Source organism: Saccostrea cucullata, unplaced genomic scaffold (assembly GCF_032062105.1).
Source record: "Saccostrea cucullata isolate Sc308-1 unplaced genomic scaffold, CSIRO_AGI_Scuc_v1 ctg639, whole genome shotgun sequence".
NCBI lineage: Eukaryota > Metazoa > Mollusca > Bivalvia > Ostreida > Ostreidae > Saccostrea > Saccostrea cuccullata.
The window spans coordinates 30522-53874 of NW_026926185.1; the positions used below are offsets into that span (position 1 = coordinate 30522).

The window sequence follows — 23353 nt, forward strand, 5'->3', positions numbered from 1 at the left end:
CTTTTCAAGCATTTAAGTAACTTAAAGTGTCAATACTGTTTGTATCTTTAAGAGAGAGAGAGAGAGGGAGGGAGGGAGAGAGAGAAGAAAAATATTTGAGAATGGTGCTACTGCTAATATTAGTCTTACCGCTGACCTAGTAAATATAAATATTTTCCGTGAGATTACTTTATTATTGCTAGTACATGAATTTTTATTACTAGTCTGATAAATATTTATTAGTCTCGGACTTACAGACATTTGATACTTATGAACCCTGCGTAATCGATCATAATCAACCAACCATTCATTTAGAAATTATAATGTTTTAAGTGACAAAATTTACAAGGTATAGTACAAGTGTATTTTGAACACTGTACTGTTCAACAGGAAAACTCCCGTACGAGGAAATGAAACCGGAAATCTTGAACAGGGTGTAGTGTCCCATACAAAGTTATTATCGGATTTAACCACATGTACTGATGTAACACAAACTAATCAGCCATTACTTTTATTTATAACATCAACTTCCGGTTGAGTACAAAGGGAGATAAATCACAATAAAATAAATGAGAGTTATCTTTCTTAGATCACGAAATATAATAAGTTTACTATAATAATCATACACTACAATCCTCCCCCTTTTCATTTAAACAGATAGCAATTATTTCAAATAAATTGTAAATGAACAAATCTAATTATCAATTAACTTTAACACAGTCAATGAATCATTTTAATACAGGGTTTATCAATCATCAAATTTATATTTAAACAAAGGTTACACAGAAAATGTTATTTCATTACATAGTCCTTGAATTTCACCGGCAAAGAGCGTTGTCGAACTGGTCGGCTTAATTGCGGTGAATTTGTCATCGGATCTTGAACATTGCTGTCAGATTCTTCTGCTGATGAGTTTCCTGATGACGCTTCCTGGACATCATCTGAAATCGCACTTTTATCGCTTGCAATTTGATTTGGAACCGGATTTCCTAAACACAAATCTTCATTTCCATTAGAATTTTCACTTAACACATTTTCATTCACATTTTCACTTGACACTTTCACAGATTCCTTGGAATTCACAAACTTTTTCAAATGCGACACATTTCTTTTGTAATGAACTCCCTCCATGGATTCTAACACAACACTATTTCCATTTTTCTCGACAACTTTGAATGGATCACTATGAAATGTCGTAGATAACTTGTTTTCCTTGTTCTTCTTCATCAACGCAAGATCACCAGGTTTTATGTCACTAAGTGTAGCTCCTCTCTTAGCATCAGAATACATCTTCCTTTTTGCCTTCTTCTCTGCATCTTTATCTCTAACTCGGTAATCTGTCTCACGATAAGTATGGATATCTGGTAGTTTTGTACGAATAACTCGACGGAACAACAACTCGGCTGGACTCACTCCTGTTGTGGTATGTGGTGATGAGCGATACATCAGCAAATAAGTCTGAAGTTCCGATTTCCAGTCTTTCTTTTCTGCTTGTGCAATCTTCAGTCTCTTCAATATTGATCTGTTCTGACGTTCAATTTCTCCATTGGCCTGTGGCCACAATGGGGTGGTCTTCCTATGAACGATGCCATTTATTTCACAGTATGTTTTGAAATATTCGCTGACAAATTGTGGTCCGTTGTCTGTTGTAATAGAAACAGGTAATCCATGTGTACTGAAAATCTTTGTCAACACTTCGACCATTTTCTCCGCCGTTGTAGATCTCATGACAGCCAGATCAATCCATCGTGAATAATAATCGACGATAGTAAAAATGTAGTCTCCCGATGGTAACGGTCCTAGGAAATCAGCTGCTAAATGTTCCCATGGTCGTGATGGTAGTTCTGTTCTGTGCATAGGTTCCACTTTTTCAGGCTGCGATACTAGCTGACATCCATAACAAGCTTTGTTCCACTGTTCAATGTCTTGGTCCATTTTAGGCCACCAAACCTTGGATCGCAATCGCTGCTTCATGATAACAATTCCAGGATGTCCCTCATGACCTAGTGCCAGTACTTGGTCGCGTAATGACTTAGGTATGACAATCCTTGTCCCTCGTAGTATCAGATGTCCCACAGTACACAATTCTGATTTTACTGTCAAAAAGTCTTTGTTCTGTAACTGATACCATTTCCCTGTTATCAAGCATTCTCTCAAGTTCTTGAGATCCTCATCCTCCAATGATGCTCTCTCAAGCTCAGATACGGTCATTGCGATTGGAACATCTTCTTCAATCACAAAGCGTATTAAGTATTCCTCTATATCACTCGTCTTCAGATTTGATGTATCTGTTGACAACATCCTTGACAATGAATCAGCTATGTTTGATTTACCCGGAATATGACGAACTGTGTAACTGTAGTTCTGCATCCTTAACAACCATCTCTCTACACGTGCACATGGTTTTGATTTTGGCGAGAAAATGAACTCAAGTGGCTTATGGTCTGTTAACAGCTCAAAAGTCTTCCCCATCAGGTACATGTGAAACCGCTCACACGCCCACACTAAGCTGAGTGCTTCCTTCTCAGTTTGTGCGTATCTGCGTTCAACGTCCGTTAAGGATCTACTTGCATAGGAGATAATCTTAGGTTTCCCATGTTGTTCCTGGACTAATACAGCGCCTAAGCCGACTGGACTTGCATCTGCAATAACTTGTGTTTTGGCATTCACATCAAAGTAGGCTAAAGTTGACACATTAGCTAAACAGTCTTTAAGTTTGTCAAATGCTTCATTTTGCTCTCGTCCCCATGCAAATGACTGGTCTTTACGCAAAAGTCTGTTTAAGGGTTCTGCTACAGTGGACAGGTTTGGTATGAATCTGCCCGCGAAATTGACTAGTCCCAAGAAGCTGCGCACCTCAGATACTGACTGTGGTGTCCTGGCACTCCTAATAGCCTGAACTTTGCTGTCTGCTATTCCGATACCATGTTCAGAGAGTACGTATCCCATGAAATCGATCTTCTCCATATTGAATTGACATTTCTCAATGTTCAAAGTCATTCCAGAGTCTTCTAAACGTTTCAACACCGACTCTAGGTTACGTCGATGTTCTTGTTCTGTTGATCCATGGACCACAACATCATCATATATTGCGTTCACACCAGGTAAGTCACCTAATGTCTGTTGAATGATTTTGTTATACATTTCAGGAGCACAGCTCACTCCAAACAACAAACGTTTGTATCGATAAAGTCCTCTTGGTGTCATAAAGGTAGTTATTTCTCTAGAGTCTGGGGTAAGCTCTAACTGATGATAGGCCCACTTGATATCTAGTTTACTGTAAACTTTGCTCTGATTCAAGTCCTGCAGAATTTCGTCGACAGTAGGAATTTGATATCTCTCACGAACGACTGCCTCGTTAGCTCTTCGCATGTCGACACATATGCGAATATCTGAATTCTTCTTTGGTACAACCACAATAGGTGATACCCACTGACTTGGCCCTTTGACTCTCTCGATAACATCCATCTTCTCAAGTTCATCCAGTTTCTGATCTAGCTTACTGCGTAAATGGTACGGTACTCTACGTACGGACTGACTTACAGGATGTACGGACTCATCAATTGGAATTTTAAGTTGGAAGTCTCTAAGTTTTCCAAGTCCTGTGAACACTTTCGGAAATTTCCCTAGTATCTCTGTTTTAATATCTGTGCTATTCACAGTGTGCACTGGTGCAACAGTACTTGTCTCTTGAATCTGTAGTACTCCAAGCTGGGTAGAAGTATCATAGCCTAGGAGAGCTTGTCCACTTTCCTCTACAACAAAGAACTCGGCTGACACACCACGGTCTCGCGTACACACATCAGCAACAAAACTTCCTGCGACAGTCAGTGGTTTGTTACTTCCATAGGAATACAGTTTCTTTGTCGATGCTTTCGACTGTCTGTGACATTTCACTTTTTGTTCCTTGAGTTGTTCCCATAATTGTCTGTCAATAACATTCACTGAAGCTCCTGAGTCGATGATCACTTTTGTATCAATACCGCCAATACTGACACTAAAGTCATTCTTTGAACTATCCTGGTTCCGAATAGTAAACACATAAGTTCTCTCAGACTCCTCTCCTTGTTCTACTTCTGAAGTTTCAATATTTCGGACTGCTGCCTTCTTGGTTTTGTGCCACTTTGTCTTTGACTTGGTCTTGCAGCATGCTTCATAATGACCTTCCATGTGACATTTCCGACACTTCTGTCCTCGTGCTGGACATTTCGGATCCGTACGAATGTGACCATATTTACCACATGCGAAACACTTTTTGTCTGGTTTATCATGTTGTTTAGAGTCATGTTTATGTTTGTATCTACTCACTTTGTTTATGGTTTCTTGTTCTGGTTTGTGTTCCATAGTCCCTGCTCTTTTGTCAGCTGCTTCCAAACTCTGTGCTGTTTCTCTCAGTTGTTTCAGTGTCACATTATTTTTCTCTAACAATTTCCTTCTCAGTCTTTGAGAATAACACTTCTCTATCACTTGATCACGTATACTTTCATCAATATTCGTAAAGTTACAATAAACAGCTTTCTGTCTCAGTCTAGTGATAAATTGTTCAACAGTTTCTGTTGCTGTTTGTGCCATAGCGCGAAATTGTGATCTTTCAAACGTGTGATTTACCTGCGGAGTGAAGTGTTTATTCAATGTCGCCAACGCCACGCCATACACGTTTTCTCCATCACCCGGTTCGGGAACTTCTAGCGTGTAGAAAATATCCTGTACGTCCATCCCTGCCTCATGTAACATTAAAGCTTTCTTTTGCGCTGGGTCTTCTATTCCCTTTCCGCTTGCAAAGAGCTCAAATGCACGTGCCCATCGTGTCCAACGGATTCCTACCGAATTCACATCTCCATGTGGGTCAAACTTGTCAATCCTACTCACATCGGTCAAAATAGGTTTCGCATCTGCCATTGCTCGGCTCTGGTTTATCCTCTGGTTTATCCTCGTCGCCAGATGTAGTGTCCCATACAAAGTTATTATCGGATTTAACCACATGTACTGATGTAACACAAACTAATCAGCCATTACTTTTATTTATAACATCAACTTCCGGTTGAGTACAAAGGGAGATAAATCACAATAAAATAAATGAGAGTTATCTTTCTTAGATCACGAAATATAATAAGTTTACTATAATAATCATACACTACACAGGGGTATATAATTATATAACTTGTACAGATGTCCGAGAACATTGGGAAACTGAATTACCTATCAGTAATTATTCAATATTTAGAAGATTACCTTTTTTAACAAGAGACATCTGTCCTGCTTGTGAAAAGAAAATTGAAAATTGATACAACTTTCCGATCGTGAAAACGGGGGGGGGGGGGGGGGTTCAACATTAAAGTCAGATAGTTTGGGTCTAAAAGATGTGTCGTTGATCGGGCAAGAGGGAATGTTGGCAGGGGAAGTGAGTGGCGTCGTTGGCCGGAAGTAGTAGAGCCGTATTCCAAGGACTCTTCCCGATGACACATATAAAAAGTCCAAAGTAACGAGGAATAAGTATGGTTTCCGAATTTATTATAAAGTCCCAACGATTGAAATGACTAATATGGAACAACAATTAACAATAACCAGTTGGATATGGCCATAGCCTCCAAACTGTTAAAAGTAGAAATAGTTACAGCATGATGGGGGAACGAGTCGGGCGTGTGGCCGGTAGTACACCCGGCCTCCGACTGATTAAGTAATATTTGACAGTTGTATTTATGGGAAAATGTACAATGAGTTAAAAATGACAGGTGTTGACAATGAGTAAAAGTGATACAGTGAACAATTAATGAAATACTTTGATGGCATGGACATAAAGAACACCGATAATTAATTAATTACATGTTGTTTGTAAAAGTGATTAAAATGTCCTTGGGCATAAACACTCTGCCCCTTTGGTGTCTGACAAGTGTCACTCAGTAATTAAATGAACACTTAGTAATTTAACATGAGAAAGAATGGTAAAATGAATATTTTAAAACACAATAATTTTAGAATACCAAATATCACATTAAAACAAAAATTAAATATAACATTTAGAGTCCAAAGTGAATTTGAAGTCAAACAGTCAATTTCACACGGTGATATATCTGTCTGCAAAAAAATAAATAGATGAAAACTAACTTGATGATTAATTAATTTTAATTCTTTAATTAAACAGGGATAGATATATTCAACACATAAATTTAAACTTGATTTACTCATAGTTAATTTCAAATCATATTCTGAATTATTTTACAGATATCAATAATATTTAGATTAAAAAAAAGATAACTGCCTGGGATTTTTTTTCATCAAAAATTAAGATAAGACTTTTAAATGCAAAGTATAACACACAGTCATTTTCACACCACTGCAGCCTCCCCGAGAGCGAGAACAATAGGGACATTAATTATCAGTAAATGTCAGCACTTGTCTAAGTTTTTCAGCAGGGACAGTAAACGGGTCAGTAATTGTCTAAGTTTATCAGCACCGACTAAGATTGTCAGCACTTTTCTAAGTTTATCAGTAACGGCAGTAAAAAGGTCAGTAATTGTCTAAGTTTTACAGTAACGACAGCACATTGTCAGTAATTTTCTAAGTTTGTCAGTAAAAAATGGGAATGTCAGTACGTTTTTGACTTAGTAGTGAGTGTGATAAATATTTCGTATAAAAAGAATCTTCTATAAACATAATAAAGAATAAGCAATCAAATCTTTATATCCACATTGAATATTTTATTTGCTTCAGGATACATGTAATAATTCTACATATTCAGTCAGGGGGATCTGACCCCCCTCCTGATTTGCGCATGGTTTTCTTTTTCCCTAGGCGGGGAACACAAATTTTTTTAATCTAATTATTTTCAAAACTCACTTTTCAGAACATCAGAGATTTTATAAAAATGTTAAATATTCATCTTTTTACTTTACTAGGTAACAAAATTTTTGTTAAAATCTCCCCTCCCAGCCATTCACGTAAAACGAGCAAGACTACCCTAAAAAACAATTTCAGCTTCATTTCTACGATACAATAGGTTCATCAATATCGAGATCTCAGCGAAGGATTTATTCTTTGCCGTTTTTAAATGCCTGCTTTTCAGTTGATTCGGTCGCATTTATTTACTTAGAGCAGTGTAGCTACCCTTGGACTTCCGGTACATATGTACAAAGACTGACCTAAATGCATACGATACATAAAACCCTATTGAGGCGTAATGTATTGAATTTTTGCATCTTATTCAGCAACTTGCCATCACCTTTACATTGAAATTTTCCACTAGAGCAATGGAAATGTATACTTAAGCCATTTTCAAGAAGCCTTAGCATCGTTACGGGAAACGAAAGGAGAGTTCATTTTTTGAAATATTGCTGCATTACTTATTATGAACAGTAAAAACCCCTAGAACTCCATTATATTGCCAAATGTTTTGTTAAACATGCAATTTAAGATTTTTGTTAAGCAGACTCAAACTTAACTTCCGGTTATTAAATAAAAATCGTTAAACCGTTAAATTACAGATGTTTACCATATTGAAGATATCCATAATTTTAGGATACAAAATTCTTTATTTTACATAATAAGTTCCCCCTAAAGTAGGGTGTTGCCTTTCTTTTGCGTGTTAGTATATATTTAATTTGCATTTAAGAAAAGTAACGCATCTTCGCCATTTTGCTATACGGGGTCATCAGGTTCACTTCCTTATAACGTTTGATTGAGAGGAAATAGGACTTTCATATCTAGACTGACATGAGCATTACATGTACATTGTACATGTACATATACAGGCTGGGGGGAAACGTAAATTCCGCTAAAATAGTGGCGCTCATAATACAAGGTCTGTTTAATAAAACAAGGGCACCGCTGAGCGAAGCATCCCCTCGCGACTAGACCTTCACTGGAAATCGCAATCTCTCATAAAAGATAAATTCTCTCGAGGGATGTTAAACATGTTAAAGATTGATAGTACAATCTATTTTGTTTAATGTCCCTCTCAAGAATTTTTTGCTCATATGAAGGCTTGCAAGTAGAGAGCTGCACATTCTTTCCTATAATAGGAACTGTCACTGATGATCATTGAGCAGTGAGGGATCTTTTTGTGCCAGCATCTATTGGGACATAGGCCCGTGGTTTACACGGTCTCATTCGAAGGACCAGTCTCCACGTCCCACAAAGGGATTCAAACCCGCAACATTACAATCAACTGTCTTACTTTTGACAAAATTATTGTGTTGATACATTTTTTTTACAAAATAAAAAGTGCATAGCGTCTTGGTCAAGGGGGGCATAACAGGGATACCTAATTTGGGGTAGTTAAGTTTATTATAAGATATTAAATTGTTTTTCAGCACTATTTATTCTTTAAACAAATTATCGGGGGTGGAATTCATGCAATTAAATTGTTTATTTATGCATGTACAACTTGATTAAACATTGATATAAACTTACTTTGAAATATTTGTTTTAGAGATATTTTGACAAGAAAATAACATCCACAATTCAACGCAATAAAGATTACTAATACCCCAATCTCGATTACTATTTTATTTCAGACTTATTTACTAAATACTTACATCTAAATTTTATCAAATATTAAATAAATTGCATTTGTAAATATTTTGCACATTCACAATGAGACATTACAGCATGTTCAATTTAAATTAAATCAGGATCCAACGATAAACCGTAACCTTAAATTAAAAATTGAAATAACCCCTAAAAATAAAGAAAACATACAAATTTTATTTAAAATATATATTGAATATTACATTACAAAATACTCAGGTTCCATCCAACACCTTTTACCAAACATTAAACAAAGAATCATTGATCAGTGCACTCAGGAGCAAACATCAAAAATCTTTGATTCTGAAAAACTTGATTTCTACAAGAAAGTATACTTAAGAAAAAGAACTCCTTATGTTGATTTACTTAAAAAAAGATCTGAGAGATCCTCTCTTAGTAGAATTAGATTAAGTGCACATAAACTTGCAATAGAAAGTGGTAGATATATTTCCACATCAAGAAATGAAAGATATTGTAATGTTTGCAATACTGGTGTGATTGAGGATGAAATTCATTTTCTTTTCACTGTAATTCTTATTCTAAGCTAAAAAACACATTCTTTAGTAATATTTATAACATAACAAAGAAAAATAATAATCTTAGCAATGAGAAATATATGTTACAATTATATGTAAACAGTAATATACAAAAAGTATTGGAAGATAATGATAAATTTATCAGAGATTATTTTGAACTTAGAAGTCAATTACTTGACAATTGTTAAAAATTATGTAAACATAATTTAACAATGTTCAGTGGGCCTTAAAAGTCAATTACTTGACAATTGTTAAAAATTATGTAAACATAATTTAACAATGTTCAGTAGGCCTTTGCCAATTATTGTAATTGTGTTTATGCCAATAAAGAATCTGTATTTGTATGTTAAACTAAAGTACTAAAACATACTAAAAGTAGTTTAATTGCATTGTATAATAAAATATTACTAGCTTACTCTAAAGTACTCTATCGTACTAGCGTACTCTGTTTAGTAGGACCGAGGTCGGAGGATGTTTTTTTTTTAAAACAAAAATCAAATTGCATAGCATTTCAGTGGCGGGGGGGGGGGAGGGTGGATTGGTGGTGGTGTAAAATATGCATACGTAATTGGACAGTTTCCCTTATACCTAGCAGAAACGTATCACGTATGCTATATGTATAAATTTCAGTAATTTTAATCATTTACCTACCTACAATGTAAGTATATCTCCCAGTTCCAGGCAATATGCATTTTTTCGTAATGAGAAATAACAATGTACATGTACATCGAGAATATTTGAACTTGTGGATTGTATTACAGCTTTCGGGAATAACGTGCACCCCATATTCCCAGAAACCTGTTGGCATCAATTTCTTTTAATCTGCTTCCCGCAGAATCGACACGCGCCTTTTCAACTTTAAAACTGTCTCTTAAACTTGTGCCCTAGCGGAAATGATTATTGTCAACTCGTACAAAAAATATCAGGGTTTCGAGACAGCGAAAACGCGATGTCTGGTTAAATATTTTAACAATGAACTTGAAAATGAATAGGCTTTATCTTTTTATACTGTCACACAAGTATGTAAACGCTGAGAATGGTTAATGCAAAGGTTCTCTGTCAGTCTTGCCCACAAATGATTATGGTCAACTCGTACATAAAATGTCAGGGTTTCGAGGCAGTAAAAATGCGATATCTGAAGACATATTTCATCAATGGACTTAAAAATGAATAGGCTTCATCCTTTTATACTGACACACAGGTATGTAAACGCTGAGAATGGTAAATGCAACGGTTTTCTGTCATTATTGCCCACAAGGTGTAACGAACACACTAACACACATACATAAGCACATTCGCGATGCTATATCCCCTCCGCAACTAGTTGCGCAAGGGGATAATAAAGGGTCGGTTTACTATGTTAAACAGTCTCCGCTTCTTATTATACATTGTACTGTGAAAGATTTAAAATAAATGGTGCTTTCAATATAATAAAGGTTCGGTTTTATATATTAAATGGTCAACACTTCTTGTTATAGCGTGAAGTAGACAAATTAAATGGTGCATTCGATATATTAAAGGGTCGAATTAATAATTATGTAAAATGGTCGCCACTACTTATTATAGGGTGAAGTATACAATTTAAATGGTGCATTCGATATAATAAAGGGTCGAATTTATATGTAAAACGGTCGCCGCAACTTGTTATAGGGTGAAGTATACAAATTAAATGGTGCATTTAATATGATGATAAAGGGCCGGTTCGTCATGTTAAATGGTCACCCCTTCTTGCTATAATGTAAAGTATACAAATTAAATGATGCGTGCGATATAAAGTAGGGTCGGTTTGCTATGTTAAACTGTCACCGTTACCTTTTTAAGGGTGAAACATACAAAAAAAGGTTAAGATGTGTCAAATTGTGTAGCTAATTTTACATACATTGTAGATTCAAAAGAAAAAAAGAAACAATAAAAATAGAAAAAAATAAACAAGGAAACAACTACCACCCTCATCACATCTCAAAATAAGTAAACTTGATCTGAAATAAATAAATTTGATCTGAATAAAAATATCAAGATATTTATGTAAGCCTGTGGTACGAGGGCGTAAGCGCACAGATTTGATTTAAAATGACATTTTTAATTCAAATGACACTTGCCCCCCTCCCCCCACACACACACACCCTCACACACCCTCTCTCACACACCCTCACACACAAACACTTTTTGTTTTAGATTGGTTGAAGTGAAGTTAGTCCCACTTTATTGTATTTAATAAATAATATATTTCGAAAAATTAGAAAAAGATCCGAAATCCCCCAATAATTTGTCAACTTTAAGCCTGTAAATTATTGATGCATGCCTTTCAATTTTTACCCCCCCCCCCCTCGTTTAAAATCGTTGGGCCTTTGTACATGTAACAAGTTAAAAACGTTGTATGTCGTTTAGACATAACCCCTCCTCCAAATTCCACACATATTGCAAATAACAAAAAAAGTGTATATGAAAGTTTGGAGGTGTATAGTCTTTCTATAAACAATTTTATACAATTTTATAATATAGAGGAATGATATCTTAACAGAGTAGGAAACATTATAAAATAAGTGACTGTGATGTTCCTCAGAAGATTAAACATTACGTACGGCAAACAGAGGAGTGACACTCATGCGAGGGTCTAGAGGTGCGCTTCCCGGAAATAGTTTTTTTTCACATTTGAAAAGCAGTTTTATTTTTTTTTTGCCTTTAAAGAGATGTCTGGATTGAATGTTTTTTTACTGGGGTGAACCCTTCCACTGCAAAAAAAAAATTTAGTAAAACAAGAGGTTAGAACTAAGATAATAAATTAATAAAATATTAGAATCAAATTGAAAAAAAAAACAATTACGGATTACAATTTAAATAAGAATACTAAAGGAGAACAGTGCCATTGAAATCCCCCTCTAACACCAGTTGATTAATTTATCATAGCTAATATTTAATGTACCTTTTTTGAAACCATGTAAAATTAGCTGAACAATGTGTTATTATTTATCATGTGCCTTTTATCCTATTACAAGTAGCAGTAACCATTTAAAATGGTAAAGCAAATATTTACTTTGTTGAACACACCATTTATCTTCCATTGACTCTAAAACAAGTAACGGTGACACTTAAGGTATTAAACCGAATCTTAATTATATCGAAAGCACCATTTATTTTGTATATTTCACCCTATAACAATTAGCGGCGACCATCTGACATATTAAACCGACCCTTTATTATATTGAATGCACCTATGAATTTTTATAATTCACCCTTTCACAAGTAGCGGCGACCATTTGATATATTAAACCGACCCTTTATTATATTATATTTCCATTTCTTATATTTGTCCCCCGGTTGAAAAGTGGGGGATATTAATTTGGGTTTGTCCGTCCGTCTGTCCGTCCGTCCGTCTTTCTGTCTGTCTGTAACGCTTTCGCTTCCACACAATATCTCGAGAACCCTTTGAGCTTTTGCAATGAAATTAAGCATAGCAACTCCCTATGGACTAAAGAAGACCCCTATTGATTTTGAGATATAAAGGTCAAAAGTCATAAATAAGCAAATTCTGTCTGTTATAACACTTTTGTTTCCACACGATATCTCAAGAACCATTTGAGCTATTGCAATGAAATTTTACATAACAACTCCCTGTAGCCTAATGAAGACCCCTATTGATTTTGAGGTCAAAAGGTCAAAGTTCAAGGTCGTAAATTTATACATTCTGTCCGTATGTAACACTATCATTTCCGGAAGATACTTCAGGAAGATTTTGAGCTTATGCAATGTAATTCTATATCAAAACTCCCTAGGACCTCTCTCACCCCTCTCAAAGTGCCCCGCCCCCTTTGTTTTATTAGTATTTATAGTATTACATGTCGCTATTTTTAGCACAGGGGCATGCGGAGAGGTATTGTAATATATGTTGTAATATTATTATAAAACAGGTTCTCGGCGGACTTTATGTTCTTATTACATCTATTAGAACTGTTTAATTAAGGCTAAATAAAACAAACATCGTGGATTGTGTAAAATTTTGACAATACCTAACATGAATATATACATGTACATGTGACTTCATGATTGCATATAATTTTCCTCTTTGTAGAGCGGCCCTGTGGTCTAGTGGTATGTCTCTAGCTTCACATGTGAGAGGTCACGGGTTCGATTTCCAAACGATTCATTATCTTTTTTTCCCGATATACTTTTTTTAATTAAATAATAGTATTCAGCATGTGAAATGAAAAAAATATGAGGTGTGGCTTGTACAAACTCATAAGATCATCAATACAGTGTGTTAAATATTCCATATAAAAAGAATCTTCTAAACACATAATTAAGAATAAGCAATCAAATCTTTATATCCGTATTGCCATATTTTATTTGCTTCAGTATACATGTTTACATTTAATAACTCTACAAATTCAGTCAGGGGGATCTGACTCCCCCCTCCCCCGAACTCTGCATTGTTTACTTTTTTTCCTAAGCGGGGGACACAAATTCTCAGTATTAGCTTGTTGTCTCTGTGATACCTTTTGAAACTTAGCGGAATCAATTTCTTGATAAACCTGCCGGAATGTAAATTAGGAAAGTCGAAAGGTCAGGGGGGCCTAATATGCATGCAAATCTCGTGCGCATCTGTCTCTGTATCTGAATCTATGAATGTCAAATATGCATGAAAATCTCCTGCGGCTGCCTTTGTGCTTGGCGTCAGTGGGAGAGTGCTATGGAACTGGCAAGGAAGTCTTCATATAATTTAAATCTATGTCTACATTTTAAAAATATAAATCTACAATCTTATTAAAAGTGAAACGGAATTATAAGGAATCACTGTCTAGTTCGTATAGTATGCCAGGGACATCAACAACGCCCGTTATGCAAGTTATCCCATGTTTCCCACTATCGTTGATGCCCTGGCATACTATACGAACTAGACAGTGATTCCTTAAGAATGCACCATTAAATTTGTATACTTCACCCTATAACATGTAGCGGCGACTATATAACATAGTAAACCAATCCTTTATTGTATCGAATGCACCATTTATACAACTATTACCCAATAACAATGAGTGGTGATCATTTAACACATTAAACCGATCCTTTATTATATTAAACGCACCATTTATTATGTATCTTTCACCGTATAACAAGGAGTGGTGACCATTTAACATAATGAACCAACCCTTTATTATACTGAACGCACCGTGTTTTAATTATGTCCGCTTCACCCTTTAATAGATCGAGACCACTAGATTTTCTGACGTCAGAATAAATTTGCATCTAAATTAGCTAATATGTTTACTTTACCTACTGCTGAATGAGCCGCAATGCATTGTGGGCTACTACAAGTACCTAGCTCTGTTGAAAATTAAAGGCAACTTGTATTGTCCCTTGGAAACTTATTTTCAATTCTTTTTTGAAATTTGTGAAAGAAATATTTAAAATTATGTATAATCTTTCATTTTTATGCTCACATTTACAAAAATTGCTTTATGAAGCCTTATATCAACTTATAATTCATAGGCCTAGTATGCCATTGTTCAAAGAGAAGTATAAATGCTATTGTGTCGATAAAAAATTAAGTTTTTTTCACGTGATATACGTGTACATAGCTTTCGCAGGTAGTATATAGGTCCTTGTTCTTAGACAGCAGGAGAAAGTGTGAGATTATTATTTAACCCCTCAATATTATCAGAAAGTGTTTTATGTATATGCAAAAGTCAAAGCGTTTGTACGATATTCGAAGCAACTGTTAATCATCTAAAACAACTCCAATATTAAATGTTAGCATGGAGCAGTGTCTTTATAATATAATCTTTCAATTTCGGTCTAATAAAGTTTTAAAGAAGCTCTACAGTTTTTTCCGTGACGAGTTAAATTTTGTGCAGTAAACCGACGAAAACCACGTGTAGCCATTGAATCGTAAACACGTGGTAGACTGTTATGCTTTGGGACTCTTTCACTTGATTGGAGAACGGGCGTGACAAAGACATCGTCACGTGATGAAAATTGCCTACCATATAAGGTAGTGGTCTCGACCTGTTTAACAAGGAGTGGTGACCATTTATCATATTGATTCAACCCTTAATTATATAGAATGCACCATGTAACATTTTGTACCATACCTTAAGACAGCTATGGCGTTCCATATTACCGTACAACAATATTTCGCAAATAGTAGTAAACTGAAGCGTATAAAATTTACTGTTTTGAAGCAACTTTAAAAAGATTTAACATTGACGTCGCGCACGATGTTATTGTCAAAAGGTCAAAAATTACTGTTGCGGCGGCATTTGCCCTATATTTTAATAATTTTAAAACAATTCACCATATAAAAACTATATATCATTCGGTCGGTAATTGTATACTTAATATATTTTAACTAAAATATTGTTCAAAAAATTCCATTTATCCAGTATATTAATTCGTTTATTCAGTCAATTACGTCAAAAAACGCATGTAGACGGGTAACAGGAGCGTCACACATGCAATAACAAAATGTCGATAACTTCCATAAGACAAAAAAAAACAAACATAAAATTTGGCAGAAAAATTCAAAATATGATGTAAATGAAGTAAATTCTAACAATTGTGATTTCATTCAATCCGTTTGCTCTAAACGCGTCGCTCAAAATCCAAGACAGAGGAGTAGACAAGCGTAAATCGGCGAAATATTGGATACACATAAAAAGTCTTTGGTTACTTAGAAAAATAATTAAATGAGCTTAAACAATTTTGAAATTTCATCTAGACTGATCTTTTGTGTGGATATGTATATGGGGTTTCTGCTATTAAGCCGATTAATTTTGAGGATATTGAATAAGATGGTGTGTCACAAAGTTTGGAGGTTCAATGAAACAAAGTTTTTAAGATTCGGAAAATGGCCAATTTTGTAATGCTGGGTGAAAAACTAATGTTAAAAATTATTTTAAATTCTACAAAATGTTGCCATGTTATTAAGGAAAAGATCTCTTGACAGAATGTTAACTTGCGGTGTCTTAAATTTTGATAATAATTGCCATGTCACATATATGTACGACATGTAACTATATGTCACAATTGAATTTTACGGCAAAACATCATATTTAAACTCTTCACTCCATGAATTACTTTCATTTTAAGAATTCATTTTTCTATTTTGTTACAAAACAACATTTAATACAAAATGTGCAAAATCAAAACTTTACTTTGATATGAAAATGAATTGATTCTACAAAGAAGTGTTTGTTTTAGAGGGGTTTTACAAAGTCAACAATAAATATCATACATTGTCCAAAAGTAATAAATCTAACTATAAGTGTATAAATGTTGTGTATGATCGTATTGTATGAGTAGTCATTAAAAATAGACGTATCGAAAATTAGAGGATTTTTATGAAATGTGCATCTCTTCAAAAAGTTATCGGTATATTCAAATTAATTTCAATGGAATGGGGACAAAATCATTCCAAAAAATAAAAGTCAACATGTTGTGTCACAGACTTAAAAATATGGCGTTTTGGTGTACGTTATTACATTCAATGCATAAAATGTAATATAAAAAAGATTTTTTCTCCAAAATTTTACTCTTATTGCTAATGACCCTGAAATGGATAAAAGAAAACTATATCAATAATGATTAATTTTAAGAATAATTTTTAAGTTGTATTTATGTATAAAAGCAAAACATGTACACTGTATCAGTATATATCCTTGTCAAAAATCTGTACATACAATAGTACCATTCAGAGTTCGAATTAAGACACCAGAAAAAAACCAATCAAACCAAAATTAATGTAAGGGTGTGATTTCAAATTTAAATTACCTGACAGTTAAGTTTGTCAACTCTATTTGATACTGGCGTAAACTGTTCTATAAATGCCGAGTGAATAGTCCAATATTGAATAAGAGTTAGGGTGTGTTGGAAGTTGTGATTTCGATAGAGTATCAGGTTTTCACTACATAATTTGAAAAATAGTTCTTTCTGTCATTAACCCGGTAGCATCGTATGAATTAAAACATTGTTATGACATCATCTTTTGTTCTTTTAATACCTTCTTATCCTTGAAATAACAAAAACAATCCAATAAGTTACCTGTAACTGTCCAATAAGTTGGAAAAACTGTCCACTATTAAAAATAGTGGACACTTTTTTACAACTTATTGGACAGTTATAGGTAAGCACTAAGAAAAAATAACAACAAATCCAACACAAAAGATATACATGTTATTCATGAACAACGAAATACACACATTGTAATAATTATTCCAACTTTAGAATTTAAATTTGAAAAATACACTCCCAGACGAAATTTCAATTTCACTAGCACCAGCTGGTGCACACACATTAGAATCACTTTCGGCTGCGGTTTTGGCTTTCTTGATAGCTACATCACACTGATTTTCACCGTGAATGATTTTGCTCACTCTTTGCTGTTGTTCTTCATTTGTTCTTTTATACGATCTAACAAATGTCGAGCGGTGTCCAGTTTTCTCGGTTATTAGCTGCTCATCAATGCCAGCATCGTAAAGGCGTGTTGCGGCGGTTGCTCTGAGGCTATGGTTTGTGTAGTGGCCAGTAAATCCTGCTATTTTACACAGTTTTGCGACGGTCTGTTGAAGAGTGTGTACTCCAACAGGGGAATCGGCGTACCAAGTGGAATCTGTGGGGTACCGCAGAGGTCGCAAATAGAGAGCATTGGTTTTACCAGCTTCAGGCCTTTAAAAGAAAATTGCATATTATAGATTAAAGTGTTTTAAATTAAGATATATGTTACAGCAATATTTTGGTGGAAATTAACAACAATATACTTGCCTTAAATGCAGATATTTTTCATACGTGAGCACAGGACATCTCTCGGGAACATTCTTGTTCTGGTATGCTCTGGTAACTTTAGGTTGCAGATTTTTGTGCTGGAGCCCACTGCGATTTGTTTTGGAGACATCCTCTCTATATTCGAGATATCGCAGTCCAGATGCATCCATGGAAAGAGAAATCTGACTGTTTGTCCCAACCCTCAAGTTTCTGTGTTCCTGTCCTGCTCGTAGTGCAAAATGTAGTCCTAGTTGAAACAGTAGAGTATCTAAGAGTTTTTGAGGTGTATCTCTTCCTAAAACTCCCTTGGACAACATTTCATCTTCTTGAGCGTCAGTTATAATCTCTGCCCGTTTCCGCTCTATCCCCATGCCTCGCCCAGAGAGTTCTTTCATCTTTGAATCAAGAATACTGCGCATATCGTGAAATTTATCATCATCCAAAAAGTTTATGAATCTACCTTCATGTCGTAATTTGTGTTGAATTGCACACACAAGTTCATACAAGCTATTGGGTCTGTAATCCTCTCCAGATTTATTCATCACTTCAGCTACAAAGAAACTCATTGTTTTGTTGATTTCCTCATCACTCATTATCATAATATCCTGGTACATAAATGTATCATGGTTTGGTAACATACGCTTTCGTTCATTTTGCCAGTTCGTAAATAGAGTCATTGCCCACTTTGACTTTTGCTCTGTTTTCTTCGATAAACCTTTCTTAACCAAATTATCCAAATCTTCTTGATTGAGCCGTGCAAACCTTTCAATATTTTCTTTTCTTTCTATGTCTTGGGTGGCCTTAACAAGTTCCTCGTCAGAAATATCCGAAAAAATATCTACTTTGAAGTCAAAATTCGGTTGTTTTTTTTTGGATGTTCTCTTTCCAAATCCAAAATATCACTGAGAATGCCATCCGTGTTGTTTTCTTGTTCATCAACTTCTCTAAACTTGTTTTGCGTTAAAAACACGCTTTCTCCATCTGAAGAGGACATCCTAACCGCAGGTACATTTACTAACAAGTGGTGTTCGATGTGCATGCTTTTTATACAAAACCAAGGAACTCACCTGTACCTGTCCACTAAGTTAATAATTGAAGTGAATCCTATTCACAGTATTTAAATCAACAAATTTACCTGAGACAGTCTACTAAGAAGACAATGCCAAATTTAATACAAAGGATGTTTACTTCATTGACGTTGCAAGAGAGAAACTTTTCTTAGAGAGTCCATTCTGAACACAATGGAATGAAATGTTTTAAGTAGGTTACAAGCCTCAAACTGTCCATTCTGTGAGAAAAAAGAACTATTGTCGGGCCTAACGGCCCTCCAATAGTTCTTTCTTCTCACAGAATGGACAGTTTTCGGCATGTAACCTTTACATAAAACAGTTGTATTTTATAATGTTAAAAAAATAGGTGTTTACATTCGAAATAGACGACATTTTGAAACAGGTTATGGCGAGAACAAATTTATTGCATTATTTATTTTAATAAAAAAAAATTTCATTAATATATTTGGTCATAAGCTAGTGGCGTAGCATCGTTTTTGAAAGTGGGGGTGGGGGAGGGCAGCCGGAGAGAAAAAAATTACTTACCGGAAAAAAGTTGTTCAGCCAAAAAAAGGAAAATTTGTTTTAGACGAACTTCCTTCAACGCAAATTTCTTTCAGTATCAAATTTTCTTTTCTTCCTACAATTACTACATTACGCTTATATTACTTTACTTTTGCCAAAATTGGGGGGCCAACCAGCTTTTCAGTGAACATTTCAATAGAAAAAATGTTTTTAAAAATTGGGGGAGGGGGCACGCCCCCTTGTTACGTGCCTGTAAACAATGTCCTTTCTTTTTCATAATTTATTTAGTAATGTTTCATTTTTTCTTATTTTTTTAAAATACTTTTAAACTAATTTCAACCGACCAAAATAGTACATATACTAAGTAACCATTCATTTAATCATTTAATCTCCATATCCTTCAAATATGGGAAAGGACAATGTCTCTATACAATCTCCTTAATCTGATTAAAATCTGACCATGCCGGCACCAAAATTCCTCAACATCAACATCAATTAATTATTCAAATCTGAATCTTGATGAAAGCATATACAAAACGCTCTTTGAATCACAAAAAGCAGGTAAAATGCATTGATATCCAAAGGAGTATATTTAACCTACGATCTTTGATCTGTGTGCTAGGCACATACATTGCAACGTATATAAAAAAGGGGGGGTGAAAAGGGGGAAAGGAGAAAACTGAAATATTTTTCGAATAAATACAACTTAAGCCTCTAAACAGCACTTCATAGAAAATTCTTTTCATGGACAAGTTAAAGTGAGGGAGGGTTACAAAACTCAAGAACAAGTCGGTAAATAATTACTTCTTGGAAAGATGCACAGGAGGTCCTAAATCTAGTGATTTTTGGCCAACTGTTAAACCCTTTTTAACAAACAAAGTTTATACCACAGTAAGTGACACTATTCTCTCAGAGGAAAATAAACTTATTACCAAACAGGAAGAAGTTAGTGAAATTTTTAATAATTATTTTGTAAATGTTGCCAAAGATATAGGAGAAAATAGTGTGCAAGTAGATGTCAAACATCCAAGCATTGCTGTTATTCAAACAAACTCCACAAATATATCTGAGAAATTTTCTTTTACTAGTGTAACCGAAAATTTTGTAAAGAAAAGGATCAGCAAAACAAATGTAAAGAAGGCTACGGGTATTGATGGTATATCATCTAAATTACTCCATTTAGCACAGCCTGTTTTAGCAAAACCTATTACAAACATTATTAACTTGTCTTTATTATGTTCAATTTTCCCCGACAAGCTTAAAGAAGCTCAGGTTACACCAATTCATAAGATAAATAGTGCTCTTATTAAAGACAATTACAGACCTGTCAGTGTGCTCCCTGTTGTTTCAGGTTTTCTAAAGGCGCTGATATTGCCAGAGTCAAAACTACACGGTATGGAAAAGGTTCTTTCAGATATGAGGCAGCAAGGACATGGAATACCCTTCCCAATGATATCCGAAATACCACATCTTTTAATTTATTCAAGAACTACATTTCTACCTGGTGTAGATATCAAAAATGTAACTGTAGTGTATGCAAATACCAGTCCATGCTGCCTTTGTCTGAGAAGCCTTCCTAAATGTTTCTTTTGCAATCATTTGAACTTTTGTGTGTGTACGCTTCTGTCCCCCCCCTATTTTTCTCTTCTGTTATTATTATTATGTTCTGTGATGTCCTTATGTGTGCAAAGCATATGAATAGTTGCATGCTTTCTATGTTGCGTTCCTTGTTGTTCAACTTTCATTTCTGTCAGTGTTAGTAAATGTTATGTACTGTACTGCGCTTTATCGATGTTCTTACTTCATATATTATTTATTCCTCTCAATTATTATTTTAATCAGCATGATCAGTGCTCATTAGGACTGTGATATCCATCCGTGTGCAAAACAATGTATACTGCTTCTTCTTTTTTAGTTTATTCTTTGCAAAAGGTGCTAGTATATGTGATTTTTGTTTTCTTTAGCCTTAAAGTGTCATTTTAAATGGCTTCATTTAAATTATCTTTTGTTTTACTAACAATGTATATTTTTACTAATTTTTATCTTTGTGTAAATATGTTAAAGTCGGTTAAAGAGCTCACCACAGCTCATGTTATTTCTGTTGAATTGTATATATGTGCCGACTATAAATAAAAATTACTTGACTTGACTTGAGGGTCAATTCTCAGATTCGATTCTAGCTCTCCTTTTTAAAATTGAATTATTTGAAATATTTAGATCTACTGTAGATACAGGTACTCAGTATGTAAGGGTCTGAGTGATGGTGGAGGTTAAAGATGGGATGGGAATAGGGACTTTAAACGAAAAGAAAAATTTCAATGTTAAATCAGCAACATATCTACATGCAATCATACAATTTACTGAAAACAAAGGACAGGTTTTAGCGCCCACTGATATGATATGGAATTGTTTTGAATTTATCTCAATTAAATAAAAAGCATGTAAATTTAAATTGCGATGTCGAACAAGTTTTATTATTCCTACCTATCTTTTTATTGAATGAAGCAAATTATGCATATATTTCCTAGATTCCGCAATATATGCTTGCAAAAGGGCAGCGAATTTAATTACATGCATTTTTTTCAATGAACTGCATTAAATAATTGGAGGCATAATTGGGTTTATTTTTTTTCTTCATAAAAAATGTATTGATTGATTGATTGTATACCGTTTAATGTCCCTCTCCAGAATATTTCACTGATATGGAGACGTCACCATTGCCGGTGAAGGGCTGAAAATTTAGGCCTATGCTCGGAACTAACGGCCCTTGAGCAGGGAGGGATCTTTATCGTGCCACACCTGCTGTGACAAGAGGCCTTGGTTTATACGGTCTCATCCGAAGGACCGCCCCATTTAGTCGCCTTTTACGACAAGCTAGGGGGTACTGAGGACCTATTCTAACCCGGATCCTCACGGGATCATAAAAAATGTAAGAAAAAGAGTAACATCAAATTCCCGAAAATGACACCAACACCGTGCACAACGTCATTAGGAAATTACAGGTTGGGAGGGGGGGGGGGGGTAGTGGCCAACTTTTCAGGGCCAACTTCTTTTAACTTCCAATTTTTTCCTATGTTTCCTTCCTATGAATATACAATCGTAAAAAGTGGGGGGGGGGGGGGGGAGGGGGGCAACCATCTTTTTAATGAACATTTTCTATAGTAAAGGTAATGTTGGGGAAAAGTGCCCCCCCCCCCCCCCCCCCCCCCTGTTTCTACGCGCCTGTTGTAAAAGTTTATTTTTGACGTTATAATAAACTAGAATTGTTAAAGAAAGGGTACATGTAATAAGAATGTTATAAAAGAAAAAGTATTATATATATGCTCTTGTAATTTAAAACATAGAACTTTTAGAATTCTTAGATCATGTTTATTTTATCCCGTGAGGATCCGGGTTAGAATAGGTCCTCAGTACCCCCTTGCTTGTCGTAAAAGGCGACTAAATGGGGCCGTCCTTCGGATGAGACCGTATAAACGAGGCCCCGTGTCACAGCAGTTGTGGCACGATAAAGATCCCTCCCTGCTCAATGGCCCTGAGTGCCGAGCATAGGCCCAAATTTGCAGCCCTTCACTGGCAATGGTGACGTCTCCATATCAGTGAAATATTCTGGAGAGGGACGTTAAACAGTATACAATCAATCAATCATGTTTATTTTAAGGAATCACTGTTTAGTTAGGAGGATTCGCCCGTTATGCAAATTATCCCATGTTTCCCACTATTGTTGATGTCCCTGACTTACCCTCCTAACTAGACAGTGATTCCATTTTTACGTGAAATAAAAATAAAAGAAACGCAGGGTAGCATAATTTTCGATAAAAATTTGACCACATGACCGAAAATTACGAAAATTGGTCAGAAGGGAAATTTAGTTACTGTGCATCAAAATCGGTATTCAGAATTACTCAACCGTAAAATTTATGACGTCACGTAGGGAAAACGCTAAAAAGCACAAAATACGTGCAATTTGATAACGACGAGTTT

At 35.1% G+C, this 23353-nt stretch overlaps 1 protein-coding gene across 3 annotated transcripts in view; it reads left to right on the top strand.

Annotated features, from left to right (window-relative positions):
- Nucleotides 1-23353, top strand: part of LOC134271016 (inactive pancreatic lipase-related protein 1-like) — a 47438-nt gene that overhangs the window by 10215 nt on the left and 13870 nt on the right. For 2 of the 3 annotated variants that reach the window (XM_062753281.1, XM_062753282.1), the window contains exon 4: nucleotides 20724-20765. The exons of the other annotated variant lie outside the window; for it this stretch is intronic. In XM_062753281.1, coding sequence (XP_062609265.1) covers nucleotides 20724-20765 — 42 coding nt within the window. The remainder of the gene's footprint in view (nucleotides 1-20723; nucleotides 20766-23353) is intronic. 3 annotated transcript variants of the gene reach the window in all.